At 43.7% G+C, this 19,515-nt stretch overlaps 1 protein-coding gene across 4 annotated transcripts in view; it reads right to left on the bottom strand.

The window, feature by feature from the left end:
- Positions 1-18,326, bottom strand: part of CLIP4 (CAP-Gly domain containing linker protein family member 4) — a 55,361-nt gene extending 37,035 nt beyond the window's left edge. For 2 of the 4 annotated variants that reach the window (XM_048843414.2, XM_048843416.2), the window contains exons 1-5: positions 18,218-18,326; positions 7,988-8,037; positions 7,208-7,355; positions 1,805-1,944; positions 419-512 (exon numbers count right to left, since the gene is read on the bottom strand). In XM_048843414.2, the coding sequence (XP_048699371.1) occupies positions 419-512; positions 1,805-1,944; positions 7,208-7,340 (367 nt within the window). In that variant the 5' untranslated portion in view covers positions 7,341-7,355; positions 7,988-8,037; positions 18,218-18,326. Of the gene's footprint in view, positions 1-418; positions 513-1,804; positions 1,945-7,207; positions 7,356-7,987; positions 8,038-18,162; positions 18,181-18,217 lie in introns of those variants that run through there. The other 2 variants (XM_048843415.2, XM_048843417.2) reach the window with 2 other exon arrangements.
- Between the last annotated feature and the right edge of the window lie 1,189 nt (positions 18,327-19,515).

Genomic DNA, 19,515 nt, shown 5'->3' with positions numbered 1-19,515 from the left:
TTTTGCTGGAGCAGAGTGGAGAACTGGGTTCAGTATCAGTGTAAAAAGGTACTTTGATAGAAGCCAATAGGAGTCATCAAGAAAGAGAGGGCTAAAGGCACTCTTATTTCCTATAAACATGCATGAAATGCAACCGAAGATTCCTTTTCTCTCCCAAGGAGCCTGAGATTTCAATATTACCAAGGGAGAAACCTCTCAGTTACGTTTAGGTTTTTTAATTGGTATTAATACATACCATAATTACTGCATCATCCCTTCTAATAGCCATTAAGGCACTATACAAATAAAATGTTTACAAAAGTTAAGGCCAAGCACTAGCAAATTTACTATAAGGAACAATTTTGAAACGGAAGAGGGGTAGACTCTGATTTATCGAGGCAAACAGTTCCATTTCTAATTTCTGTTTTTCTTTACTCACCAATACCATGAGCCCCTGACTTGCAGGTGTAATGTAAGAGAGTCATATCAGTCAGTCCATCTCTATCATTCACACTGCAGCCTCTATTAATGATCTGCAGAAAAACAGCACGACTGGTGTAATTATTGAATAAATTCTGCTTTCACACATGGACTTATGCATTTGTTGTGTGGAGACTAGCAAAGCAGTTTGCTAAAGTGGACTACCAGTGCAATGTACAGTAGAACCTCAGAGTAACAAACACCAGAGTTACAAATTGACCAGTCAACCACACATCTCATTTGGAACAGCAAGTACACAATCAGGCAGCAGAGACCCACCCCACCCACTCCCCCCAAAAAGTGCAAATACTATACAGCACAGTACTATGTTAAATGTAAACTACTAAAAAAAAAAATACAAGGAAAGTTTAAAAAAGATTTAACAAGGTAAGGAAAGTGTTTCTGTGATTGTTTGATTTAAATTAAGATGGTTAAAAGCAGCATTTTTCTTCTGCATAGTAAAGTTTCAAAGTTCTACTAAGTCAATGTTCAGTTGTAAACTTTTGAAAGAACAACCATGACGTTTTGTTCAAAGTTACAAACAACCTCCATTCCCAAGGTGTTTGTAACTCTGAGGTTCTACTGTGGCTATACATAACTCAGCAAAATGGATAGAAACAAATGACTAAATATCATTATTAACCTTTAGTGCTTACAGGTTTTAAATAATTTTTCCATCATTAGCACCAGCTTGGCTTTAATGTGTTGAAGAGTTAACTTTTCCAGTTCAGATGCAATGCAGCCCAGGAAAACTAAATCTATTTAAAACACTAATTTCACTTCCTCGCCCACACTTTAATCCTTTGGTCCCCCAGTACCCTGGTAAAACCTGTAGTTATAATGTTGTAAGAAGAATGCAGTCGGGAATATTTGGAAAAGCCTACAAAACCTGATGAAATAAGAAAAAAGGCTTCAGCTTCCAAGTGACTTAGATGCTTTTGGAAGTCCCACCTTTAACTTCTGACTTAGTTTTAATTTAGTTTGTCAGAATTTTAAAAGTTACTGGAAACAGAAAAGTGGAAGATGGGAAATCCCAATCATTTTAGTTCCAAAAAGAACTTCTCTATTTGTTTCTTCAACCCACCCTTGCTTCCTTCTCACAATTTTCTTGAATAGTTATATACTGATCTTCCTTCTCTTTTGCAAAGATAGCTGAACTTCGCCTCTACTGTGATTGGTGCCTGTATCACTGGTATGCTGATCAGTAGCTACGTGCTATAAGGCAAAAACAATCTCTTGAACCTATTATTTCGGCTGTTGAATAAGATCAGTTCTGAACATTATCAACACTATACCATTTTTCTTTAACCCTGAAACTGTTCAGGAATCCTCCTTCATTCCTCACCTCATTTCCAATTATATCAATGTTCTGCTGGACCTGTGGGACCCATTGCCGTAAGATGGCGAACAATTCAGAAACTGATGTTTTAGGGTTGAAAAGAATTTCTTGGCATGCTGCATCATTAGGATCGAAGAAGGAGAACTCTGTTTTTTAAGAAAAGATATGAAGTATTATATGCACATTTGGGTATTAAAATGCTTCAACAATGCATCTACTTTTCAAAACTTTTTTGAGGCAAGAAGTAGGGAGGAGATGCGCAGATTTGAAATTCAGAATCACAAGCAAATTCAGCCTCTTCCCTTAACTTTTTATCTTTTCTTCTCATGGAGGCCTTGTCTACACTTTGTGAAAGCCACGATTCAGCAATCAGTATAGCTGTGTTGGTGCTCTGGGGCCGAGTTTTAAGTTTAGTCAAGGACATGCAAGTGTTTGCAACAATTATGCTAACAAAAATTTACCCATGCTTCAGGCTGGTCACAGACTGCTGAATCAAAGCTATTTTTGGGTGCAGACAAGCCCTTAGTAGAGTCAACTACAGTGATGGAACTTGCACCTGCTTATTCAATGTTATGAATCTTCCCCGCCCCTCCCTCTTCCTCCTCAAAAAAAAATAAATCACAGAAAAACCATGCATACATATACATGACATCCAGGAGCACAGAAATAAAGAATAATCAGGATAATAAGGGAAAGGCATTCATTACATGATGTTCAGAAATTCTACTGAAATCAATGGGGGCTGCAGGTACCCGAACCTTTGAAAAATCTGGCCATCAACCACCAACTTCAGAAAGAATTCTCTTTTGTAAACTTGAAACTCACTTATAATACAACCCAAAATGCAGGCATCAAAGATACAGCCTTCCAGATTAAAAACCTATGCATGGTAGTGTATGTCCTCCACTCACACAAGGTAGTAATATGCTGTGTATTAGGGAAAAATTTTAAACCCTGAAAAGAAGAATTTGGATAGCTATGATTATTTGCAGGAGGAATGGAAGCGAGATGTGTCTTACTCAGCCAGTGATTGGAAACTGGAAATCACTGAACTTTTATCACCCCAAAGGCTACTATGGTGCTGCCTTCTAAAAGGTTTATAATGAAAGCACCAAATGTCAACTTGTCTTCCATCAGTTGCAGATATAGGGCTAGCTGGACATAGATATTACTCCTAGTAAATATAGGTCTCACACTTCTGAGACAGGGCTGACAGCGTGACACTGGAGGAGTTGAAATGGTATAAACTACCTCTGGATGCATTGCCACAACTTTTCCCCACAAAACGAGAATCACAACTTCAATTGGGTCAAGAGATCAAGCAAATGAGGCGCGCACACATCAATATTCTAAAGCTTCTTTCATCACATGTCCCCTTGACTCCAAAGGGAAGAAAATAGAGTAGAGCTTCAAAGCTGTTTATCACTTAGGAATTCTAATTCAAACCCAAATTCTGTCAAAAATCTCAACTCTCAGCACCACTCAAGCCTTGCTTCTTAACACAAGCCACCCTGCACCAACAAATCAGATAGCTTTGGGAATAAATAGAATGTACGCATTATATTTATCCTCTTTCTAGGCCCAAGAAAATCTCATGCTGAAAGCTACCACAGCAAGTCACAAGCAGGAAGTGGGTTAGCCATGATTATCTCCCATGCATCTCCTCCAGATCTCTAAACTGCAAGAAAGCAAATACTCACCAGCAACCACACACCACACAACAAAAACACTAACCCAGGAACCTATCCTTCAAACAAAGCCTGTTGCCAACTGTGTCCACATATCTATTCAGGGGACACCATCATAGGGCCTAATCACATCAGCCACACGATCAGAGGCTCGTTCACCTGCACATCTACCAATGTGATATATGCCATCATGTGCCAGCAATGCCCCTCTGCCGTGTACATTGGCCAAACCGGACAATCTCTACGTAAAAGAATAAATGGACACAAATCAGACGTCAAGAATAGTAACATTCAAAAACCAGTCGGAGAACACTTCAACCTCCCTGGTCACTCAAGTACAGACCTAAAAGTCTCAATTCTTCAACAAAAAAACTTCAAAAACAGACTCCAACGAGAGACTGTTGAATTGGAATTAATTTGCAAACTGGACACCATTAAATTAGGCTTGAATAAAGACTGGGAGTGGATGTGTCATTACACAAAGTAAAACTATTTCCCCATGTTTATTCCCCCCCCCCCCCCCAGACTGTTCCTCACACGTTCTTGTCACCTTCTGGAAATGGCCCATCTTGATTATCACTACAAAAGGTTTGGTTTTTTTTCCCCTCCTGCTGGTAATAGCTCACCTTAACTGATCACTCTCGTTATAGTGTGTATGATAACACCCATTGTTTCATGTTCTCTGTGTACATATATATCTTTCTTCCGTATTTTCCACTGCATGCATCCGGTGAAGTGGGTTTTTGCCCACAAAAGCTTATGCTCAAATAAATGTGTTAGTCTCTAAGGTGCCACAAGTACTCCTGTTCTTTTTGCGGATACAGACTAACACGGCTGCTACTCTGAAACCTGCTACGAAGTTGTTTCTCTATTATGTACTGGAAGGCAACTTTTTAATATAACGTAATAACCATTTGGGTAAAAAAAAGCTATAGTATTCTAAACAAATACTGAGGAGAGAAACTAATAAAAAGCGTATACCAGTTCACCAACTATGATATCCATGCCAGTAAACAGTAAAAGGTTTTATAATCCTGACAGATAAACAGCACAACCACCACCATATTCAGGAAGAAAGGATCTGATAGGAGGCTAAAAAAGCAAATCCAATACCCTTGGTTCTTACCCAATACCTGCTCTCTCAAGGCACACACACATTGCTGAAGCTAAGATCTAGATACCATAAAGAGGTAATCAGAGAGAGTACCCAAGCTGAGCAGCAATAACTACCATTTTGGTATGGTTATGGTTAAACAGGTGACTGTAAAATGGTATCATTGTACTCATCACAGAGGCTACATAATCTAATGGCTAAAGCATGGGACTGCAAGTCAACAGGGCTGGGTTTTTACTACTAATGCCCTGTGAGACTTTTTGAAAGTCTCTTCACATTCAATGAAAAGAGGATAATGCCCTTCATCGTCCCCTGCCTCAGTTTCCCCAAAATCTAAAATGAAAATACCACATGCCACACTTAAATCTCCAATAGAATTGAGGAATAAATAAATATTTGTTAAATGCTTTGAGATCCTCTGACAGAAGAAGTTATAACTATATTATTGACAGATCTGCTCACTGGTCCTGATTCTCTTCATTACAGTTTTATAATAGGTTAAAAACAGTGTTTCAGAGTGAAGCTGGAATAAAGGTGGTACGGTAGAGTTCAGACTCACTGTGTGTATTCAAATCTGTTTATTATTTTGATACAAATAAGTTATTACTTTTTATTCCTGATAGCTTCATACAGCTCTGGAAGCACGATGAAATTGTTATCTGAATGAAGAAGCATTAGAGTTAAATAATGTACAAACCAGAAAGGGTACAAGTTAAACTTTCAGATCCCAGACTGAGTTTGTGGTGCTGGTAGTAAAAAGAAATTATCTTTTTGCCGGTAAACTGAGCAACTTGTCTATGGAAAGTTAGAGAACAAACATGAACCCCACGACTCAATTTTTACAGAGTCCTTTCAGCATGTAACTGCACTTTAAATAACAAAAAAACAAAACTTTGAACACCAAGTCGTATATAGGGATCTATAAATAACAGAGCAAACCTCCATATTGTTTACATTAGGGAATTGCCTAGAACCCCAAACATGGATCCAGCCTCATTGTGCAAAGTAACAAAGAAGACAGTTCCTGACCCAGAGAGCTCACAATTTGGGTTTGACAGACAGACTTCAACAGGTGGACACAACAGAAACAAGGTGGTATGGGAGATCAGATGAGGTTACATTTAAACAAAGTTCAGCAGAACAACAGAAGTCCCGCTTCTGACCACTTGCCTAACTAGTGCCAGATGGTGGTGACTTGTGTCCCTTCCCTGCTCTGCCTGCCTCCATATCACAAGAAGATTCTAAGGAAAGATGTAGGATAGGGTGGTGCCTGCCTTTACATATTCAGATGGGAAGTTTTTCCCCCCACATACCGGGTGCAGAATGGGAGAGACCAGGGAGGTACTTGAGGGAGAAGTGGAAAAACAGGCAATCTAGGCCAGCATCACTTGCACAAATGATTGGCTCATTGAGTAAGTAAATCTATCAAAAAGGGTGGGACTAAGTAGTGAAAGATACATATTCACATATTAAAATACAGCACGTTCAATCCTTCAAACCTTAAATCCCAGATCCTCACACCAGCAACAGAGGTTGGTCTCAAGAACATTAATTCTCCTGAACATAGAATACTACAGTGTTCAGCAGCATGGAAGTAAAATAAAGATGTTAAATGGAATCAATGTCTGGGGAAACCAGAATTGAAAGATAGCTTTTTACACCTCCCAAGCACCCTTGATATCTGAAGGGAGGGTAGAGATTTTCTTAAATATTTCCAATTAATCACTAAATCAAATGGGATGATATTTATTTAACCTGTTTCAAATATATAACTCTATTTTCAAAGGATGAATATAAAGACAATTTAATAGTGGAATTTGCCTTTTTGAGATACTATCTTGATGTAAGTGATACTGTTCTCCTTAGTAATGAGCACAATATTTCCAACGGAAGTTTTCTTTCCCCCAAAGTCCCACTGTGTGTTTCAAAAATGGAGTACTTATGGGGCCTCATTCACTAGAAAACTGGTCAATTCTTAAAAGTGATTTTAAGATATTTTCAGGCACTGCACCCGAGTCAACCTGCCAATTTTTGTGGATTTACAGCACTTTTTTTTTTTTAAATTTTGACAACTTTCACTTCCGTGTTGAAGGGTGAGGAGCCTACAAAAACCAGGGGTAGGTCACGCTGACTGAATGTACAGAAGAAATAGCAAAACCAACTGAAAACAAAGTGCTTTGAAATGCACAAACTAGAAAATAATTTTTTCCACTAATTTAACTTGTAGAAATTTCAGGTATTACTTGTAATAAACTGTAGATACATTTTCAAAGAGAAGTATAATTTTTAAATTGATAGGTTTCAGAGTAACAGCCGTGTTAGTCTGTATTCGCAAAAAGAAAAGGAGTACTTGTGGCACCTTAGAGACTAACCAATTTATTTGAGCATGAGCTTTCGTGAGCTACAGCTCACTTCAGATGAAGTGAGCTGTAGCTCACGAAAGCTCATGCTCAAATAAATTGGTTAGTCTCTAAGGTGCCACAAGTACTCCTTTTCTTTTTTAAATTGATGGTATTCTTTTTATCTCACTTCCCTCTCTTAAACTCAGGCACTGCACATGATCTCAAAGTAGTTCCACAAACTCTTGCCTTCTATAAATATACATACCACAGTCCGAAGGCATTGGTGCTGCTGCAACTGAAAAAGTAACTGATGTTTCAGAGCCTGGGAATAAAAACTGATATCTTTCAATCAATGAATCTCCTTCTTGGGAAGGTTCTGGGAGATCCTCTATGGTCATCTTCTAGAAAGCCACCTTAAACAAGGAGAAAAAACCCACTCCAAATACTGTAGGCTACATTCTATTACAATACACAACTATAAACAGTGATTTACACTGAAGTTCATCTCTTTCCTTTTTGAAACATGCAAAAGATTGTAATTATTAAAGTTTTGTGATAATAAGTACAAACTAGTAGCTTGAGCATGCTCCTGGGAACACCACACCCAAGTTGTAATCCTGTCTGTCATGGATTGGCTTTATTGTTTTAGGGAAGTCATTTAAAATCCTTGTCTCAGTTTCTCCATCTGTGAAATGGTCAAAGAGATACTGCCATAGTTCACAGGCATGCTGTAATGTGTAATGTCTGTACACCCTTATGAAAATGTGAAGAGCTAATTATTACTCATCTTCAGCATTCTCATCTCAAGCTTCACCTCCCTTTCCTGCCCCCACAAACAAGAAACCAGTCAATCTACCTGCTCCCTTTCCCAAATATGGGAAGTGTTCTCACCATGTTAATCTTCCCACGGACAGCGCCAACTCTCATGGACTGATTCATTCCTGAGCCTTGCCTAAATTTCCCTGTGCCCCTCCCTGCCCTGCCTGCCTCCATATCAGTTCCCTTCCCAACTTGCCTGCCCCAAATTTTAAAACAGTGTACTTACCGTGCTGTAACCTCCAGTACTTCCAGCCAACTTTCTAAGCCCAGAATAACCTAGTAAAAATAATAATTAAAATCAAATGGCCATACAGAAATAGTCAACAGCATGATTAATTACATTTTCTATTAGCCAGGCTGCAATCTAGTCCAATCTTATAAACTGAACAGGATCAAATGAGACTTGGTCAGTAAATGTAGAAGAGAATACCCACCTTAGCAAGCACCATAGGAGCTGGCACTAATTCTCCGAACTGAGTCAAAACAACCATCATTCTGCTAGGGTAACTGTGCTACTGGAAATACTATCTTTTGGATGAGAAACTGAAAACCTAGGTCCTGGGCACTCACACTTAAAGGTACCATAACACTTTTTACAAGAATTCAGGTGCCATAATACAAGGGTTACTACTTTCTGCTTCCCTAAACTTCTTATGCAAATGAAATGGTTTCCAATCATGTTTACTTCCTGAAAAGTTAGATATATTACTAAAATACCACAATTTCAAAGTGTTTTCTCCAAAAACAAAAAACCCACAGAGACATCCCATCCCTATGGATCACTACACTTACTTCTGGCTATTGAGTAAAAACATCTAGCTAGTGACTCTGTAAACTTCTATTCACAGAAAGAGTAACATAATCATCAGTTATATAGTTCTGTCACATATACCAATCAAAAGAACACTAAGACCTAAATAGTTAGGTGTGAAGTTTAAACAGGGTAGATTCTACATAAAGTTAGTAGATCACAATCACAGAATCATAGAATTGTAAGACTGGAAGGGACCTTGAGAGGTCTTCTAGTCTAGTCCCCTGCACTCATGGCAAGACTAAGTATTATCTAGACCATCCCTGACAGGTGTTTGTCCAACCTCCTCTTTAAAATCTCCAATAATGAAGATTCCAAAACTTCCCTAGGCAACTTATTCTAGTGCTTAATCACCCTGACAGTTAGGACGTTTTTCCTAATGTCCAACCTAAACCGCCCTTGCTGCAATTTAAGCTCACTGCTTCTTGTCCTATGCTCAGAGGTTAAGGAGAACAATTTTTCATCCTCCTCCTTGTAACAAACTTTTATGTACTTGAAAACGATCACGTCCAGTGGTGAGCTGGAGCCGGTTCGCACCGGTTCACTGGAACTGGGTGTTAAATTTAGAAGCCCTTTTAGAATCGGTTGTCCCGCGAGGGTTCTAAAAGGGCTTCTAAATTTAACAACCGGCCAAAAGTGGCGCCTTAGGCGCCAGCTCCATGGGTGCTCCGGGGCTGGAGCACCCACGGGGAAAATTTGGTGGGTGTAGAGCACCCAGCGGCAGCTCCCCGCCCAGCCCCAGCTCACCTCACCTCTGCTCCACCTCCTCCTCTGAACGCACTGCCCCGCTCTGCTTCTCCGCGCCCCCTCCCAGGTTTCCTGCGAATCAGCTGTTTGCGCAGGCAGCCTGGGAGGGCTGAGAAGCAGGCGGCGGCTTAGTGCTCAGGCCCAGGGAGGCGGACAGGAGGTGAGCTGGGGCGGGGGGAGGGGGGAGGCGCGAGGTGGGCCGCTCGCACCACAGCAGGTAACTCGGGGGGCGCGCAGGGGAACCACTCCCCGCCCCAGCTTGCCTCCGCCTCCCTGGGCCTGAGCGCGAAGCCACTGCTTGCTTCTCAGCCTTCCCCAGCTTCCCACGAGAACAGCTAATTCGCGGGAAGCCAGGAAGGGTGGAGAAGCAGAGTGGGGCAGCGCGTTCAGGGGAGGAGGCAGAGGTGAGCTGGGGCGAGGAGCTGCTGGTGGGTGCTCTGCACCCACCAAATTTTCCCCGTGGGGACTCCAGCCCCGGAGCACCCAGCAAGTCGGTGCCTAAGGCACCACTTTTGATGTGATCAATGGGGTAGTGGCCGCTCCCCCCACTCCCCCGCAGCTATGCTACCCGGCCTCTAGGAGCAAGAGGGACCTGCCGGATGCTTCCTGGGAGCCGCCTCAGGTAAGCACTGCCAGGGCTCCCCACCTCGCCTCCCCGCAGGTCCCTCTGGCTCTTAGAGGCGGGGCGTGGTGGGCACCCACTACGGTGGCCCACGAGACCCTTCTGCCCAGTTCTGGGGGCAGTCAGGGGACAGGGGAGGGAGGTGAATGGAACAGGAGTCCCGGGGAGGGGGGAGCGTCAAGGAATGCAGGGGGTTGGATGGGGCAGGAGTCCCGGGGGGGCGGGAGTGGGCAACGACCCCCTCGTGGGGAGAGGAGGGAACCAGTTGTTAAGATTTTGGCAGCTCCTCACTGATTATGTCCCCTCTCAATCTTCTCTTCTCCAGATTAAACAAACCCAATTTTTTAAATCTTCCGTCATAGCTCATGTCTTCTAGACCTTTAATCATTTTTGTTGCTCTTCTCTGGACTTTCTCCAATTTGTCTATATCTTTCCTGACATGTGGTGCCTGGAACTGGGCACAATACTCCAGTTGAGATTGTATCAGTGCACAGTAGAGTGGAAGAATTACTTCTCATGTATTCGCAAAAAGAAAAGGAGTACTTGTGGCACCTTAGAGACTAACCAATTTATTTGACCATAAGCTTTCGTGAGCTACAGCTCACTTCATCGGATGCATACCGTGGAAACTGCAGAAGACATTATATACACACAGAGACCATGAAACAATACCTCCTCCCACCCCACTGTCCTGCTGGTAATAGCTTATCTAAAGTGATCATCAAGTTGGGCCATTTCCAGCACAAATCCAGGTTTTCTCACCCTCCACCCCCCCACACAAATTCACTCTCCTGCTGGTAATAGCCCATCCAAAGTGACCACTCTCTTCACAATGTGTATGATAATCAAGGTGGGCCGTTTCCTGCACAAATCCAGGTTCTCTCACCCCCCTCCAAAAACCACACACACAAACTCACTCTCCTGCTGGTAATAGCTTATCCAAAGTTACCACTCTCCCTACAATGTGCATGATAATCAAGGTGGGCCATTTCCAGCACGAATCCAGGTTTTCTCACCCCCCCACCCCCATACACACACACACACACACAAACTCACTCTCCTGCTGGCAATAGCTCATCTAAACTGACCACTCTCCAAGTTTAAATCCAAGTTTAACCAGAATGTCGGGGGGGGGGGGGGGGTTAGGAAAAAACAAGGGGAAATAGGCTACCTTGCAAAATGACTTAGCCACTCCCAGTCTCTATTTAAGCCTAAATTAATAGTATCCAATTTGCAAATGAATTCCAATTCAGCAGTTTCTCGCTGGAGTCTGGATTTGAAGTTTTTTTGTTGTAAGATAGCGACCTTCACGTCTGTGATTGCGTGACCAGAGAGATTGAAGTGTTCTCCAACTGGTTTATGAATGTTATAATTCTTGACATCTGATTTGTGTCCATTTATTCTTTTACGTAGAGACTGTCCAGTTTGACCAATGTAAATGGCAGAGGGGCATTGCTGGCACATGATGGCATATATCACATTGGTGGATGTGCAGGTGAACGAGCCTCTGATAGTGTGGCTGATGTTATTAGGCCCTGTGATGGTGTCCCCTGAATAGATATGTGGACACAGTTGGCAACGGGCTTTGTTGCAAGGATAGGTTCCTGGGTTAGTGGTTCTGTTGTGTGGTATGTGATTGTTGGTGAGTATTTGCTTCAGGTTGCGGGGCTGTCTGTAGGCAAGGACTGGCCTGTCTCCCAAGATTTGTGAGAGTGTTGGGTCATCCTTCAGGATAGGTTGTAGATCCTTAATAATGCGCTGGAGGGGTTTTAGTTGGGGGCTGAAGGTGACGGCTAGTGGCGTTCTGTTATTTTGTTAGGCCTGTCCTGTAGTAGGTGACTTCTGGGAACTCTTCTGGCTCTATCAATCTGTTTCTTCACTTCCGCAGGTGAAGAGAGTGGTCACTTTGGATGGGCTATTACCAGCAGGAGAGTGAGTTTGGGGGGGGGGGGGGGGGGCGGAGGGTGAGAAAACCTGGATTTGTGCTGGAAATGGCCCAACTTGATGATCACTTTAGATAAGCTATTACCAGCAGGAGAGTGAGTTTGTGTGTGTATGGGGGTGGGGGGGTGAGAAAACCTGGATTTGTGCTGGAAATGGCCCACCTTGATTATCATGCACATTGTAGGGAGAGTGGTCACTTTGGATGGGCTATTACCAGCAGGAGAGTGAGTTTGGGGGGGGGGGGGGTGGAGGGTGAGAAAACCTGGATTTGTGCTGGAAATGGCCCAACTTGATGATCACTTTAGATAAGCTATTACCAGCAGGACAGTGGGGTGGGAGGAGGTATTGTTTCATGGTCTCTGTGTGTATATAATGTCTTCTGCAATTTCCACGGTATGCATCCGATGAAGTGAGCTGTAGCTCAAGAAAGCTCATGCTCAAATAAATTGGTTAGTCTCTAAGGTGCCACAAGTACTCCTTTTCTTTTTGCGAATACAGACTAACACGGCTGTTACTCTGAAACTTCTCATGTCTTGCTTACAAAACTGCAAATACATCCCAGAATGACGTTTGCTTTTTTTGCAACAGTGTTACACTATTCACTCATATTTAGCTTGTGATCCACTATGACCCCTAGATCCCTTTCTCCAGCACTCCTTCATAGGCAGTCATTTCCCATTTTGTGTGTGTGCGCGCAACTGACTGTTCCTTCCGAAGTGGAGTAGTTTGCATTTGTCCTTACTGAATTGCATCCTATTTACTTCAAACCATTTATCCAATTTGTCCAGATCATTTTGACTTTTAATCCTATCCGCCAAAGCACTTGCAACCCCTCCCAGCTTGGTATCATCCGCAAACTTTATAAGTGTTCTCTCTATGACATTATCTAAATCACTGATGAAAATCTGAACAGAACTGGACCCAGAACTGAGCCCGGTGGGACCCCACTTTATATGCCCTTCCAGCTTGACTGTGAACCACTGATAACTACTCTCTGCGAACTGTTTTCCAACGAGTTATGCACCCCCTTATAGTAGCTCCATCTAAGTTGTATTTCCCTAGTTTGTTTATGAGGTCATGCGAGACAGTATCAAAAGCTTTACTAAAGTCAAGATATACCACATCTACTGCTTCCCCCGCATCCACAAGGCTTGTTACCCTCCCAAAGAAAGCTATTAGGTTGGTTTGACATGATTTGTTCTTGACAAATCCACACTGACTGTTACTTATCACCTTATTATCTTACAGGTGTTTGCAAACTGATTGCTTAATTATTTGTTCCATTATCTTTCCAGGTACTGAAGTTAAGTTCACCAGTATGTAATTCCCCAGGTTGTCCTTATTTCCCTTTATATAGACTGGAAGTATATTTGCCCTTTTCCAGTCCTCTAAAATCTCTCCCGTCTTCCATGCTTTTTGAAGATAATCACTAATGGCTCAGATATCTCCTCAGTCAGCTCCGTGAGTATTCTATGCATTTTTGGAAGTCCATGTGTATACCTCTTACGCAGGAATTTATGATAAGGGCTCCATATTTGTCACAGAGGTCGAGGAAGTCATGGATTCTGTGACTTCCTGTGACCTCCGTAACTTCTTCAGTGGCCAGTGTGGCTGGCCCCAGGGCCAGCTGTACTGGCCACTGCTCTGGCAGCCCCAGGCAGCTGGCCCCGGAGACTACCTAAGCAGCAGCCTGTGCAGCTTGCCCCGGGAAACACCTGAGCAGCAGTCCCGGGGTAGCAGGAGCAACTCGGTGGCTCCCAGCAGCAATCCTGGGGCGGCCAGGGCAGTGATCCCAGAGCAGGAGTCCTGGGGTGGCCGGGGCTCCCGCCTCTGCTGCAGCCAGAGTGGCAGCAGGGCCTCCGGAGCTTCCCCCCACTGCCGCTGGTGCTGTGGGCCCCCCACAATTCAATCAGGGGTATTTATGGTATAAGTCGTGGACAGGTCATGGGATTTTTTGTTTCTAGCCCCTGACCTGTCCATGACTTTTGCTAAAAATACCCGTGATTAAATCATAGCCTTATTTATAATGTATTCATCACTGATGTTTGTGCACCTTCTAATGCAATCTCTACTATGAAGACTGGTTGTAGGGCACTGGACTCAGAAATTCACTTATTCAGTTTGTCTGACAGAGCTAGAATTTGTTGAGCTTCCGGGCCCATTTGTTATTATTAAGATTCATCTATTTATCTAGGCTTTTTCCTGAATGAATGGAGAAGGAACAAGTGGGGGTCACTTTTGACAATGTATTATTTATTAATTTATCTATTGTTGTTTTATGTATACCACACATGCATCAGGCTAGTCGGGCTCCTTTTGATGACTCCCTAAATAAAGTCACTGCCTTGTTTGAGAGGCCCACACTGCCAGAATGTTCTCAGACCAATCCACCTTCTAAAATATTAAATTGTAAGTTTTTAAAATGGATTGAAGATGTTGACCTTAAACCAAGTAAAAACCTTTTCTCCTTCAGCACCAAGCACAGTTCATTGCTGGCTGCCATGTTATCAACTTAGATCTGAAGTGGACTCACCATTAAAGACATTTATCAGCAGCCAATAAGGGCAAATAAGTCAGAACACATTTTAAAAGGGAGGCTGCTTTATAACCATCAAGAACATGATAGAAAAGCAAATCTCATATTTACATCATCATGATGGCCTATAAAGTCTGGAGTGAAAGATGTTGGTAGGATCAGAAAGTTGGGGGTCTGTAGAATCGTAGACTTTAAGGTCAGAAGGGACCATTATGATCATCTAGTCTGACCTCCTGCACAACGCAGGACACAGAATCTCACCCACCCACTCCGGTAACAAACCTCTAACCTACGTCTGAGCTACTGAAGTCCTCAAATCGTGGTTTAAAGACTTTGAGGGACAGTTGAGGAAATGAGGAAAGAACTGCTGTCACAATGTAAGTTGTGGCTGAAGAAAGTTTTCAAAGGACAATGGGAAATATCATTGCATATGATAGGAAGAATTAAGGAGTCATCAGGTGGCTACAGGAGAGCCCTGAACGTTGAAAAGCAAGCATGGATTTCCTAACCTTTGCAGGTTAAGAACAAGAACAGTGTCTTTGCAAATCAAAGGAGGGTCAGGTAGAAGACCTAGTCTTTACACTGAAGAGTGAGATTTTTGGTGCACCAGTGCTTCTGTAGTTGACAATCTTTTATCCTAAAGGTTCAAAAGTACCTGTTGGATGTGGGCCTCTGGAAAGGTGGGGAACTGAAAGCATTTATAAGGGGGAAATTGGTTAGGAGATACATTAGAATGGTGCTAGAGATTTTTCAGGCAAAACTTACTACATGTGCTTTTATTTGTGATGGCAAGTGTACACAATGAACCATCCCTTTGCCTAAGAATTCTTCTATTGTGAGCAGGCAGGATATCCAAGCACTTCAGAGAGCAAGATTCTTGAAAATCCTGCCTGCTCTCTGAAGAATAGAGGGAAAAGTACAGTGCAGAAAGCCATCATGTGAAAACTCAACACCTTGGATGTTAACTGGTTTCCAGGCCAAGAAGCTGGGCCTTCTTGCAATGTAGTACCTCATATCTCAATGTCTGTACTTTGACCCGTTAACCTTTTACCCCCAATCGGGGTATTGGAGATTATGTATTCCTTACACCATCCACTTTTAAACAGAACTTCTCACCTCTTGATAATCTTTATATTATTCCCTGATAATCAGAAACTTCTACACTTAAACTCTGTACCATTCACTTTTTTAAAAAAATCTTAATAAAATATTTCATTTTGGGTAGCTGAGAAGTTCAGAAAAATTTTGTAAGCTTTGGGCCTGCCAACCTTAACAATGTTGCTTTAAACTGCCGTTCATCTCCTCCTCTCAAAAATCCAACAGAAATCAGTTGGGCAAAGAAAATGCACACAAGTAATATTTAAATGCTGCTACACATAGGTCTCTAGAGTTAGATAACAGTATTGTACACAGCAAATATTTTAAGTAACAGCAGCCAGCAGTTTCTACGTAGCAGAGGTCAGACACATGATAATGTTTCAAGAGCCAAGTGCATATCAAATCCAATAAAGTATAAGAATTACATAGTAGTATCTTCAAAAAGAAAAGGAGTACTTGTGGCACCTTAGAGACTAACCAATTTATTTGAGCATAAGCTTTCGTGAGTTACAGCCATCGTCATCGGAACATCCGATGAAGTGAGCTGTAACTCACGAAAGCTTATGCTCAAATAAATTGGTTCGTTTCTAAGGTGCCACAAGTACTCCTTTTCTTTTTGCAAATACAGACTAACACGGCTGTTACTCTGAAACCTGTCATAGTAGTATCTTATGTTACATTACTACATACTCAATGTAAACATGGGAAGGCGAAATCTATGCAGCCTGAAAGGGTTTATAAAGTAGCAAGGAATAATACTTTCTCAAATTTAAAAAGTGTCCTCTTCAATATGAAATCTAGCCTGATGCTTTAAACCTACTACTTTACCTACAGTATGACATGTTCCCTGAAACTCCCCCAATCCCTTCACTTTAGCAATTTGTAAAATTTGTATAAATTGGGGGAAGCTACGCAAAGATCTCAAAATGCATACACTGACGTAAACAGAGCACATTGTAATATATTTACCCCAAAATGCAAGCCACATTATATAAGGGAAACAATATTCCTTAGGTCGAAAGTTATTGGCCATTTAGAGCTAGAGAAGAGATTAATTATAAAGGAAGAGAGGTTTCAGAGTAGCAACCGTGTTAATCTGTATTCGCAAAAAGAAAAGGAGTACTTGTGGCACATTAGAGACTAACCATCCAATGAAGTGAGCTGTAGCTCACAAAAGCTTATGCTCAAATAAATTGGCTAGTCTCTAAGGTGCCACTAGTACTCCTTTTCTTTTTACAGATGAAGAGAGTTTGCCTGCTTTGTTTCCTAGAAATAAGTCACTGTTTCTTGGATGGTCTCTAAAGTGAGCTGAAATACAGACCACCAAGTAATAAAACCCTGATCACTCTAATACCACACTTTCTGCCTTAGTAAATTCCCACCAACCTCTCCCACACACATGTATGTGTCCCTTCATAAATGGCAACTCTACAATCAAATTAGAATAAGTTCAGCTATTCTTAACCTGTTTTACAGCCTGCAACCAAAGGAAAATGAGACCACAGGAGGCAGGGTTGCCCACACATAATCTGCTGCTCTAACAATATGATTAGACACACTGTATAAAACCTCATTATCAGAGTGAGTCCTGTCTTAGAAAGATACTTAGTGGAATTTAATATATTAATACTTGTATGTCTCACTATTAAAGCTAAACAAATAACTGATTTTTTGTTTTTGTTTGTTTGTTTGTGTTTAGTGGCAGCTCCAAAAACAAAAAAAAGTTTCGTTTGGGTCATACCAAATCTGAATTTTTTCAGAATTTTCAATTTATTGGTTTTGGGCCTGTTCCAGAACTGATATTTGAACCTGGGTCTCCAACATCCCAGATGTGTGCCCTAACTTCTCGACTAAAAGGTCAGAATGTTAGAAAGGGACTGCAGCATCACCACCACCACCACCACTTCCTTCTCCCCTGGCTGCTTTTAACAGCCAAGACTGTGCGTGTGGAATTCATGAACAATTAGTTTCACATTGACCAAAACGTCGTTTTTCATTCAATAAACAATTTTCCCAAAACCTTTCCCCCAGCTCTACCCAGCACGCCCGTAAAATTACGGAAACCGAAGTGCACGGGGACTCCGGGGCTGTGACCCGACACACGCCGGGTAGCCCATTTCACGGCCCAGTCTCTTGCATAGGGTGGGAGGACAAAGAGAGGAGAGAGTGTTCGTGGGGTGTTCATTTTTTAAAAAACGTGGCTCAGCAATTCATCAATAAACCTAACTGGAGAGACAGCCCAGCAGCAGAATGCAGAGGAGGCGAGCCCACCGCAGCGTCAGGGAAATCCACCTTGCCCCGCTTTGACCCAGCCAGAGACCAGGCATGTCCAGCGCCTGTCCCCTCCTGTTCCGCACCTGCTGTGAGCTACGCGGGCAAGGAATTACTGCGACCAGGGAAACTGGACCTACCTCTGCCTGCCCCCACCCCCCGCTTTGGGGACACTTGTCCAGCTGGTCACTGAACTGCTGCCACGAGGAGCAGTAAACTCCCCCCACCACCCGCAGGACCGACCCGGAGGGACCCGACCTCTCACACCTCAGGCCCTGCCACACGCAACCCCGCCGCCCCCCAGCGCGTCTACACACGCGCTCTCTGCGGCCACACGCACCAGTCCCCGCGCTACGCGAGGGGGCCACGCACCAGCCCGCCGCCGCCCGCCCCGTCTCCCTGCTCCCACTCGCAGCCCGGGGCTCACCCCGCCGCGCGCAGGCAGCGGCCCGCACCCTCGCCACCGGGAGAGGGGAGCACCCCGGCCGGCTCGCTCGGCTCCAGCCCGCTCGGCGCGCCCCCGCACCGCCCCCGGCCGCCCGACGCCGGCGCCACAGGCTCCGCCCCCCCGAACGTGCCCTCGCCCCGCCCCCTGCGCCACGACGCTCAGCCCCGCCCGCCAACGTGCCCTCGCCCCGCCCCATCTCCGTCCCTGAGGTGGGGCTGTGGAGGGGGGAGTAGCTGGGCACCCCCAAGGGGGGCGCGGGCGGAGAGCTAGGTGCCTCTGACGGGGGGGGCTGCGGGGGGAGAGCTGGGCGCCTCCAACGGGGGGGGCGGCTATGTAGGGGGCTGGGGGGATAGCTGGGTGCCCCTGAGTCTTGGGGGAGTGATAGTGGGGTACGGCGGAGGCAGGAGCGGCAGCTGGCGTTACTGAACTCCAGCGTTAAGGATTTGTGCTGGCTGGAGCCTGCTGGACCATTGGCGCAGTGCGCTGCATACTCAGCGGGGAGACTCTGCCCTGGCTCTAGTTTTTGAAATGCCCATCACATACATGTGTTTTCCAAGTGCTGCCTTCCTCCTCCTCGCTGAATGACAAGAAGTCATGGAAACTCTACACAACAAGACCCTGCTTTCACGCACACACAAAGTTGATGTTAAGACCAAGTAACTACGGGACACCTTTCCGAAGCCTGAACTAGCTGCCGTGCATGGGGCAAGCGTTTTCATCCCAGGCTGATTTTAAAATCATTGGCCCAGCTGGAATTTTATCTGCAGCTGACAGAGGCTAGAAGAAAATCATAAACGTGCTAGAGCTGCGAGTGTAGTGTGGCACGTCAAAGATTTGTATGGGGGGGGGGGCATGACGAGCCTGGTGATTCACATAGTTAAGAAACACAGATAAGATGCAGGCTTGTACTGTGAGATCTCACATTTTAGAAAGCACTGTCTTTGTAATATAAACACTGCTAAACCAAAGTCACACCTGGCTTATGATCCTTCCAGGTTTGGGGAGGAAGCAAGAGGTTAACTCAGACAAGATTGGTGGCACTGTATGAAAGGAAAGATATTAAAAAAGGAAGAGGTGGATATTGCCACCTGTGGTCCAGTGTATACACAAAGACTTACTTGGAGGTTTCCTTGATAGCAAAACTAAGGGCCAGTTTTTCAAGTGCTCAGTACACACAACTGAGATAAGATTTTTTTTTTAAAGTACCCAGCATCTCCCATTATGCTGAGCTCTTTTAAAACCTAGCCCTAAGAAGTCAAACATCAGTAGGAAGATTG

This window comes from Caretta caretta, chromosome 3, assembly GCF_965140235.1.
Source record: "Caretta caretta isolate rCarCar2 chromosome 3, rCarCar1.hap1, whole genome shotgun sequence".
NCBI lineage: Eukaryota > Metazoa > Chordata > Testudines > Cheloniidae > Caretta > Caretta caretta.
Note: the sequence above shows the minus strand (reverse complement) of the source record. Positions and strands in the feature narration are given on the sequence as shown.